General features: G+C 40.0%; 1 protein-coding gene across 2 annotated transcripts in view; it reads right to left on the bottom strand.

Moving 5' to 3' along the window:
* Positions 1-252: 252 nt before the first annotated feature.
* LOC118358998 (zinc finger protein 644-like) overlaps positions 253-11,097 on the bottom strand; it is a 43,052-nt gene continuing 32,207 nt past the window's right edge. For both annotated transcript variants that reach the window (XM_035737105.2, XM_035737106.2), the window contains exons 4-9: positions 10,860-11,067; positions 8,723-8,933; positions 7,858-8,023; positions 5,537-5,662; positions 3,744-3,849; positions 253-3,481 (exon numbers count right to left, since the gene is read on the bottom strand). In XM_035737105.2, the coding sequence (XP_035592998.1) occupies positions 3,025-3,481; positions 3,744-3,849; positions 5,537-5,662; positions 7,858-8,023; positions 8,723-8,933; positions 10,860-11,067 (1,274 nt within the window). In that variant the 3' untranslated portion in view covers positions 253-3,024. The remainder of the gene's footprint in view (positions 3,482-3,743; positions 3,850-5,536; positions 5,663-7,857; positions 8,024-8,722; positions 8,934-10,859; positions 11,068-11,097) is intronic.

Here is an 11,097-nt window from a genome sequence, read left to right as displayed (position 1 = left end):
ACGGCACCTTATTCCCTATATAGTGCACTACTTTTTCATTGGTGAAATTTAATAGGAACTCTATGGTCCCACCAACCAAACATACTTACAAATGCTAAAAACAAAAGGAGAGAATGGCAGGTTATATAAAATCATTGTATATTTATTTTGTACAGCCACAATGTTATAGACCGAGTTACCAGGACTTGTAGGGGGTGAGAAACGAATAATTGTAAAAAATAAAATAAAAAAGTAAAAAGGCCAATTTAACTATTTCATTTCAGTATTTTATTTCAGAAAGTTCTTGATATATTTACCACAGAAAGCTGAACGAATGCATGGTATATAGAGCCTGCTTTCTTTAATGATCCAAAATGAAGTATGATGTTAAACCAACCAGACATTATTACAGTACATTCACATCTCTCAGACATTCCCTAGTGTTGTCTAGATGAATAAAACATTAAACTTGTGTATTTTACTTAGCATAATACAATATCTAACTGGAAGTTTCAGCACCATGGAAATGTGATTTACGTTGTAACTTGACTTGGATTAAAATGCTCCTAGTCTTTTTATTGGACTGTGAAATCCATTTCAGAAGGGATAGGTAAGTTATCCATAATAATATTAGAAATAGTGCTTGGCGGTGTTGAATCATCAAAGAACAGTACAGAACAATGTGCTTCATTAACTAGGAATAATAAACGCCTTAAACCAATAATTCACCACTATCTCAGCCTTCATCTTTTGTCTTACCTCTAAATGTTATTGAAAAAAAAACTAGCCTCAATCCACTGCTTCTGCATGTTTATTTGGCAAGGTTAGCAAATTGGCAAAGGTTGATAGTCAAACCAACTAACAAGCAGTGGATTGAAGCACCTCCTTCTCCATAAAACCACTTTTGAGGTAAATATGTATATTGCATGATATTGATGATCTACTCAGCTTACACTACAAGAATCCAGTGACACAAAGTTCAAACTTGTTGAATATTTCAGGAAATACACTATATTATTAGTCTTATAGATAAATCACAAGAAAACATGTTTTCTTTTCTTGATTAACATAAAATGAGAACATATCGCAATTCCAATTACATCAGAACAAGACAAATAGGAAATAATTAACATGACAGTTAGGGAGAAAGCATATATTGTGTCCATTCATACAGTATGGACAGTTCTAGCAATACATATAATTTTTTATATAAAGTACCAGTCAAAGTTTTGGACACATAAAACTTGTTAATTTTTCTTTATTTTCACTATTTTCTACATTGTAGAATAATACTGAAGACATCAAAATGATGAAATAACACACATGGAATCATGTAATAACCAAAAAAGTGTTAAACAAATCTAAATATATTTTAGATTCTTCAAAGTCACCACCCTTTACCTTGATGACAGCTTTGCACACACTTGGCATTATCTCAATCAGCTTCACCTGGAATGCTTTTCCAACAGTCTTGAAGGAGTTCCCACATATGCTGAGCACTTGTTGGCTGATTTTCCTTCACTCTGCGGTCCAACTCATCCCAAACCAATTAAGGGGAGGAAAAGGTCTGATACAGCACTCCATCACTCTCCTTCTTGGTCAAATAGCCCTTACATAACCACGCGGAGATCATCAGTTCACCTACCCTGCGTCTCACAAAGACATGGCGGTTGGTACCAAAAATCTCAAATTTGGACTCATCAGACCAAAGGACAGATTTCCACCGGTCTAATGTCCATTGCTCTTGTTTCTTGGCCCAAGAAAGTCTCTTCTTCTTATTGGTGTCCTTTAGTAGTGGTTTCTTTGCAGCAATTTGACCATGAAGGCCTGAGTCTCTGAACAGTTGATTTTGAGATGTGTCTGTTACTTGAACTCTGTGAAACATTTATTTGGGCTGCAATTTCTGAGGCTGGTAACTCTAATGAACTTATCCTCTGCAGCAGAGGTAACTCTGGGTCTTCCTTTCCTGTAGTGGTCCTCATGAGAGACAGTTTCATCATAGCGCTTGATGGTTTTTGCGACTGCAGTTGAAGAAACATTCAAAGTTCTTGACATTTTCCAAATTGACTGACCTTCATGTCTTAAAGTATTGATGGACTGTCATTTCTCTTTACTTATTTGAGTTGTTCTTGCCATAATATGGACTTGGTCTTTTACCAAATAGGGATATCTTCTGTATACCCCCTACCTTGTCACCACACAACTGATTGGCTCAAACGCATTAAGAAGGAAAGAAATTCCACAAATGAACTTTTAACAAGGCACACCTGTTAATTGAAATGCATTCCAGGTGACTACCTCATGAAGCTGGTTTAGAGAAGAATGTGCAAAGCTGTGATCAAGACAAATGGTGGCTATTGTGTTATTTCACAGTTTTGATGTCTTTACTATTATTCTACATGTTGTTGAACATATGTTAAAAATAGTAAAAAGAAAAGAATAACGATGGAATGAGTAGGTGTCTCCAAACTTTTGACTGGTACTGTTTATGATTGACCCTGTATTCTGATTATGGCTTCTATAGGCCACAGTTAAAGGTAACGGACAAAGCATTTATCATTTGCACAATGCTGAGGTGTCAGTTGTCTCATTTGGTAATGGGTTCAACGTTCTGACTGACTGCTAAACAGTGCAAAGAAGGAAGCAAGAAGACACATTTAACATGTGTACCAGTTGCAAGATGGCAAGATTACCTGGAGGTTAAACTTAAACATAGTAGAGTAGAAGCGGTTACAGAGTGCAAACGTTCGTTTAGAAAAGTTGAGATACAAGGTTCTGAACTGACTACTGTTCTAGCTTCAGCGATTGTTGGCATTTTTGCATCTCAAGCACAAGTCTTTGTTTCTGTACATATAAGTAACAAGATCCATCATATACAGTATAGAGACAGGTCTTATAAAATAGAGGGAAGGGCTGGTATTGTGCATATTAAGAAAAACATATAGCTTTAGAATTGTTCTATCTATCTATATTTCTGTGTGTCTATCCATATTTACATGTAGAGGATAAAGATATAAAGTGAAAATGTGTAAACAACCCTCTAGTTCAGGACGCCACTGGAAGAAGCTCTGGAAAGGACGTGGGCGTGTGCTGCTCCAGGCTTGGGTGCTCATTGGACGAGGGGTGTGCATGGTGCAAGGGATGCTCATCATGGAGCTCAGGGTGCTCGTGGGTTTCGGGGTGCTTGTTGAGCAAGGTGGGCCCATGGGGCAAGGGGGGCTCCTGCTGGGGCAAGGGGTGATCATGTGGAGAGGGGTGTTCCAAGCAGGAGTGCTCATGGTGCGTCTGGGGCTCATGAGCCGTGGGGGGCTCATTGGATGTTGGGTGCTCCCGAGAGGGGTGCTCCTTGGGGAGCAAGGAGGGCGTCTCTTTGTGTAGTCGCAGGACCTCCACCATGCCAGCTCCTGTGCGAGGGACACTGGTGTGCATGAGGTGCCTCTGTAAGTGCCTGAGCCAATCCTCCTGGATGGACAGAGGACCCTGGAAGACGAGGTCACAGAATCTGCATAGGAGAGAGAGAGAGTTAAGTTAGGCTAGGTTATGTTAGCATACATATGGATACTATTAAGCATCTGAAGTGGCAATAACATTTTCCTGTACAGGTGTACAATATATTTTAGAACCGAAGCATGACCATTTCACAATATTAAAGGGGCAATCCGTAATGTCTTTGTGCCTTGTGGCCACAGGGTGTAATGCACAACAAATCAATACGTAAACAAAAACAGGGAGGGGACAGAGAAGCTTGTTGTGGTCCTTCATACCTGCAGGTGAGTCTATACATCTCCTCAACAGCACATGGGAGAGCTGAGAACAAGGTGTTCTTTGGTCCAGCCCTCAACCTAGGCTTCTTCAGTATACAGGAATAGGCTGAAAGACACAAATCATCTCATTACAGACCAAGTCAGTACAGACCAACCTACTATAAACAACTCTATGCAACTTAGCAGACTGACACCAGGACAGAGAGTCACAGGCTGTGTCACAATGGGGGCCCTGGTCAAAAGTAGTGCACTATACAGTCCTGTACATTCGGAAAGTATTCAGAACCCTTGGACTTTTCCGCATTTTGTTCTGTTATAGCCTTAATTTATTTTTATTTTTAAAATCATCCTCATCAAATCTATACACAATACCCCATACATTTTTGCAAATGTACACAAAAATAAAAAAACAGAAATACCTTATTTACATAAGTATTCCGACCCTTTGCTATGAAGCTCGAAATTGAGCTCAGGTGCATCCTGTTTCCATTGATCATCCTTGAGATATTTCTACAAATTGATTGGAGTCCACTTGTGGTAAATCAAATGATTGGAGATGATTTGTAAAGGCACACACCTGTCTATTTAAGGTCCCACTGTTGGCAATGCATGTCAGAGCAAATCCAAGACATGAGGTCGAAGGAATTGTTTGTATAGATCAGAGACACGATTATGTTGAGGCACAGGAAGGGTACCAAAACATTTCTGCAGCATTGAAGGTTCCCAAGAACACAGTGGCCTCCATTATTCAATGGAAGAAGTTTAGAACCACCAAGACTCTTCCTAGAGCTTGCCGCCAGGCCAAACTAAGCAATCGGGGGAGAAGGGCCTTGGTCAGGGAGGTGACTGAGAACCCGATGGTCACTCTGACAGAGGTCCAGAGTTCCTCTGTGGAAATGGGAGAACCTTCCGGAATGACAACCATCTCTGCAGCACTCCACCAATCAGGCCTTTATGGTAGAGTGGTCAGATGGAAGCCACTCCTCAGTAAAAGCCACATGACAGCCCGCTTAGAGTTTGCCAAAAGGCACTTAAAGGGCTCTCAGACCATGAGAAACAAGATTCTCTGTTTTTCAGCTGCAGGGACTGGGAGAGTAATAAGGATCGAGGGAAAGATGAACGGAGCAAAGTACAGAGAGATCCTTGATGAAAACCTGCTCCAGAGCACTCAGGACCTCAGACTGGGGCAAAGGTTCACCTTCCAACAGGAGAACGACCCTAAGCACACAGCCAAGACAACGCAGATCTGGCTTTTGGGACAAGTCTCTGAATGGCCTTGAGTGGCATAGCCAGAGGCCAGACTTGAATCCGATCGAACATCTCTAGAGACCTGAAAATCTGACAGAGCTTGAGAGGATCTGCAGAGAAGAATGGGAGAAACTCCCCAAACACTGGTGTGCCAAGCTTGTAGCATCATACCCAAGAAGACTCGAGGCTGTAATCGCTGCCAAAGGTGCTTCAACAAAGTACTGAGTAAAGGGTCTTAATACTTATGTAAATGTGACATTTCTAAAAACCTGTTTTTGCTTTGTCATCATGGTGTATTGTGTGTAAATTGATGAGGGAATTTGTTTTTTAAATCCATTTTGGAACAAGGCTGTAATGTAACAAAATGTAGAAAAAGTAAAGGGATCTGAATATCTTCTGAATGCACTATATAGGGAATAGGGCACCATTTGGGATGCAATGTTCTGTACATGTTCAATAAGGTACACTGTTCAATAAGGTACACTGTCATTTCAGAAAGGTGCCTTTATGTTCTTGACTTTTGTGACCAGGCTTAGTGAACTTACTTGTTCCTTCTAACATGGCAACCCTCTTCCTGCGTGCGTAAGCGCGAAGATGATTGGACAGGCTAACAGCACTGGGAAATGTTGTGTTACAGTGAATGCAAATCTTCTTATTAGATGCATTTCTCTCTGGAAAGTGAGAGAGACATTGAAAGAGAGAAAAATCTAAAGAAAGCAAAGCACACAGAAGTTGAGTTCAAAACTTTAAACATGTTCCAGAAGCCCATTGACAACACTTTTCTTGCAAGGAGAACATCTTTGAACAAGTGTCAAGAGTGTAGCATCGAATCAAAATGCCTCCGGATAACCATGCTCTGTTTGTTTTTAACTTCATTAACAGTTACCTTCCATTAGAGACACTTTGTTTGGATGCTGCCCACTTTTTAAAATAGTTCAACTTCTACACGCATTACATCTGAATTAATTGCTGCTTGGGTTTCAGGGTCTTTGATAAGCGTCTTTGAGAAATGAAATCTGGAGGTGAGTTGAAGTGACTTTAAGGGAAGAATCTGAAGAAATATAAGAAATTTGACTACAGAGCACATAGATGAACATGAAGTAAAACTGCTATTCCCTGAGTGCCGTCACCTCTCCCTCCATCTGTTTTCATATTTTAAAGATCTGTTTTGCACTTAGCAGTTGGAGACGTGTTGTTGAGAGTAATGTTTATCACAATCTAAGGACTCCAGGGTGCCTATTTTCACCTGTGGCAGAAGATTCACGCAGGGTTTGGAACAATTTGGGGCTTTAAAATGTTATTTCGGCTATGACAAGAAATTCGTACTGTGCTGATTGTGTCAATATTGCACATTAATTACAATGGTTTGGCATGGCACTGCAGGCTACATCTAGAGCATGTTAAATCGTAAAAGCGTTAGATTATGAAAGGTCTCTTCGAACACCTGTTAAAACAGATTTGATTGGGTAACAAGCCCACACCGAGTTTCTATACAGGCTGTCCTGAAGCTACTGGCAGTTGTGTGAAAACAATAGCGACAGCTTCCCATTCATTTCACACCTGATAGGTGAAAAAACATCTCCTACAGAGGTGTTTTTTTTAACCATGACAAGCTACTAAAGGTTATTTAAATTACCAGCAAATTGTTTGCAACAATTTGTTTGCAAAAATGTGTGTTGAATCTCCATTTAACATAACACTGATTACAGCGATATGGTGTAGAAGCCATTGTTAGATGGTTAAAACCAAATGCGTGACTCAGTCTATTCTACCTTCAAGGTTTCAGCTTTCAGCTATAATGTAAAAAGTAACTATGACATTTAACACTGTCAGTCACAAAACGGGCAATCACTAGAATTCTGACAGACCCCCCAAAAATTGCTATCGAATTTAAAATCTTTATTAATCATTCTGCAAAAAGGACGGGAACTCTTATTTGGACAGACATTAAACAAAGTTGTGTAAACACAGCTGATGTGCTTCCAGAGCCACATCAAAAGAACGTGGCCCCTTTGGTGACATTCATTATGTTTGTGTGCGTTAAAATAATTAAATTGACTGTGAACTTTTCTTTTTTTCATGTTTCTTTTTCTTTTTTAATCCAAGTCCATTTGATTGACATGTTGTGATTTAACATGGGCTCCTGTAAGTAATGAAAAGCTGTAGAGTTAGTAAAACATACAAAACAGCTGTGGAACGAGACAAGTTTGTGTTTCATTAAAGCAAGCTAACACTGTAATTGGTGTGCACAAGTCACATATTATCTTCATCTGTATCGTCGCACTCTATAAAACTATTCAGAAGAACACCTAAAAGAATCATACTTATCTGCAAAGGACTAAACTGATCAATCTTATGAATGAAGATAGAACACTGAGAAAAGAACAGACCGCCGCCGACACAGTTTAGCTAATAAAGCTGTGTCTGTCACTTCTATCCGTCATCTATCTGCCTTACCTGGATTTCTTGTCTTCTTTGATTCTAGTTGAAACAGACTGATCATATGTCATATATATGTTTTGCCATCAGAAAGGGGGGCCTTGTTGCACTACAATAATAATTACCATCAAATAAAATATACTTGGCAGACAAAGTAACTGCAGTTTGTAACTTTAGTTTTTAACCGCAGAAAACAGAAAAATTGCACATTTTGGTTAACTGGGTTGTTTTAAACACTGTTCAGTCTCATCACAATAAAATAATGTTGGTTTTTTTTGGGGGGGGGACATGTAAAAATACCTTTTCAACTTTACCATGATGTCACCAATTTTGAAATTGTACAATCTCAATGTCTTTTTCAGTTCTGAAAGTGCTCTAAAATGCTGATATTCTGATGTGTATAGAAATGATTTGTGAGGCTTCTTACCATGGGCCCAGTGTGTTTCCAGGTTGCTGGCCTGTTGGTTCTGTCTCCCCTCAACCCTCTCTTTGGTCACAGTAAAGTGGTTCTTATCCACATCATCCTTGTCAAACTTCCTCTTCCGCAAAAGCTTGCCTAAAGTGCTCCGGGAAGGTTCAATGACACCTCCTATCTGTAATAATAATAATACATAATACATTTTACTTGCACCTTTTTAAGATACCCAAAGACACTTACAGAGTCAAATAAAATAAAGATATTGAACATAAGCAAATCAAATCGTATGTCACATGCGCCGAATACAACTGGTGTAGACTTTACCGTGAAATGCTTGCTTATGAGCCCTTCCCAACGATAAAGAGTAATATATATATATTAGTTGAAGTCAGAAGTTTACATACACTTGGTTGGAGTCATTAAAACTTGCTTTTCAACCACTGATTATTAGAAAACCCTTTTGCAATTATGTTAGCACAGCTGAAAACTTTTTCAGCTGTGCTAACATAATTGCAAAATGGTTTTCTAATGATCAATTAGCCTTTTAAAATGATAAACTTGGATTAGCTAACACAACGTGGAACACAGGAGTGATGGTTGCTGATAATTGGCCTCTGTGCGCCTACGTAGATATTCCATTAAAAATCTGCCATTTCCAGCTTCAACAATCATTTAGAACATTAACAATGTCTAGACTGTATTTCTGATCAATTTTATGTTATTTTAATGCACAAAAAAATTGATTTTCTTTCAAAAACAAGGACATTTCTAAGTGACTCCAAACTTTTGAATGGTAGCATATACAATTAACTTTTACTTTTTTATTTATATATATTTAAAATAGCATGGTACCAATGTAGCACAACAACAGTACCTCTATACTCTTCCTCTTAGGAAAGAAATCCTCTCTCTCAACTCCCTCCTGCCTGGGTGTATTTGCACTGGGATCCCATGGAGTGGGAGTGCCATTCTGGCCCAGCTGGCAGCCATGTTGGATCTTCACTGGGATCCCCATCGGTGTTAGGAAGAGCCCGTCGCTGCCAATGAACTTCTGGGAGATGATTGGTCGGGAGATTAACTGCTTCCTGTTCAGGTTTCAAATAAAACACAACAATGATATAGCCAGAGAGATACATGAAAAAGTACAATAAAATACAAATAGCCATAATGAAAAATAAATACAAATTAAGACAAATTCAAAAAAAAGAAATCCTATCTACAGTACCAGTAAAAGGTTTGGACACACCTACTCATTCAAGGGTTTTTCTTTGTTGTTACAGTTTTCCACATTGTAGAATAATAGTGAAGACATCAAAACAATTAAATAACACATATGGAATCATGTAGTAAGCAAAAAAGTGTTAAACAAAACAAAAGAGATTTTAGATTCTTCAAAGTCGCCATCCTTTGCCTTGACGACAGCTTTGCACACTCTTGGCATTCTCTCAACCAGCTTCACCTGGAATGCTTTTCCAACAATCTTGAAGGAGTTCCCGCATTTTCTGAGCACTTTTTGGCTGCTTTTCCTTCACCATGTGGTCCAACTCAACCCAAACCATCTCAATTTGAATAAAGTCGGGTGATTATGGAGGCCAGGTCATCTGATGCAACATTCCATCACTCTCCTTCTTGGTCTAATAGCCCTTACAAAGCCTGGTGGTGTGTTGGGTCATTGTCTTGTTGAAAAACAAATGATAGTCCTACTAAGCGCAAACCAGCTGTGGTAGTCATGCTGGTTAAGTGTGCCTTGAATTCTAAATAAATCAGTGTTACCAGCAAAGCACCCCACACCCCCTCCTCCATGCTTCGCGGTGGGAACCACACATGCAGAGATCATACGTTCACCTACTCTGCGTCTCAAAAAGACACAGCAGTTGGAACCAAAAATCTCAAATTTAGACTCATCAGACCAAAAGACAGATATCCTCCGGTCTAATGTCCATTGCTTGTGTTTCTTGGCCCAAGCAAGTCTCTTCTTCTTATTGGTGTCCTTTGTTAGCTGTTTCTTTGCAGCAATTCGACCATGAAGGCCTGATTCACGCAGTCTCCTCTGAACAGTTGATGTTGAGATGTGTCTGTTACTTGAACCCTGTGAAACATTTACTTGGGCTGCAATTTCTGAGCCTGGTAACTCTAATGAACGTATCCTCTGCAACAGAGGTAAATCTGGGTCTTCTTTTACTGTGGCGGTCCTCATGCGAGCCAGTTTCATCATAGTAGAGCTTGATGGTTTTTGCAACTGAACTTGAAGCAGCATTCAAAGATCTAGAAATGTTCCGCATTGACCGGCTTTCATGTCTTAAAGTAATGATGGACTGTTGTTTATATGTTTATTTGATCGGTTTCTGCCATCATATGGACTTGGTCTTTTACCAAATAGGGTTATCTTCTGTATACCAACCAACCATACCTTGTCACAACACAACTGATTGGCTCAAATGAAATTAATTCCTCTAATTACATTTTAATTTCATGAGCTGGTTGAGAGAATGCCAAGAGTGTATAAAGCTGTCATCAAGGCAAAGGGTGGCTCCTTTGAAGAATCTCAAATCTATTCTTCTTTTGGCAAACTCCAAGCGGCCTGTCATGTGCCTTTTACTGAGGAGTGGCTTTCATTTGGCCACTCTACCATAAAAGGCCTGATTGGTGGAGTGCTGCAGAGATGGTTGACCGTTTGGAAGGTTCTCCCATCTCCACAGAGGAACTCTGGAGCTCTGTCAGAGTGACCATCAGGTTCTTGGTCACCTTCCTGACCAAGGCCCTTCTCCTTCGATTGCTCAGTTTGGTTGGACGGCGAGCTTGAGGAAGAGTCTTGGTGGTTCCAAATTTCTTCCATTTAAGAATGTTGGAGACCACTGTGTTCTTGGGAACCTTCAATGCTGCAGACATTTTTTGGTCCCCTTCCCCAAAACAGGCACTGTATACATGATATACATGATATAGGATAGAATATTGTATTACATCCCTCAAAGGTGTGGACAGTAACTTTTTCGTGGAAATGTTTACAGTACCTGTTGAGAATCTGGAGGATGTTCTGGTGTTCCTGCTCGTCCTTTAGCAGCTCATTGAGAATACACAATGGACTCTTACTGGTGCTGGTGCTGGTCTTCCCTATTCGCTTCAGGTGGCCCCTCACGTGGTTGGAGAGGCCTGTCTTGGTGTCGAACCAGCCCCAGCACAGGGGACAGGTGTGCTCCGCCTGAGACTCCGGCTTCTCAGCTGCAACATGGAGATCATAAAAAAGGTTAC

The sequence above is a fragment of the Oncorhynchus keta genome, chromosome 26 (assembly GCF_023373465.1).
Source record: "Oncorhynchus keta strain PuntledgeMale-10-30-2019 chromosome 26, Oket_V2, whole genome shotgun sequence".
NCBI lineage: Eukaryota > Metazoa > Chordata > Actinopteri > Salmoniformes > Salmonidae > Oncorhynchus > Oncorhynchus keta.
The sequence above is the reverse complement of the archived record's forward strand: the minus strand, read 5'-3'. Positions and strand labels throughout refer to the sequence as shown.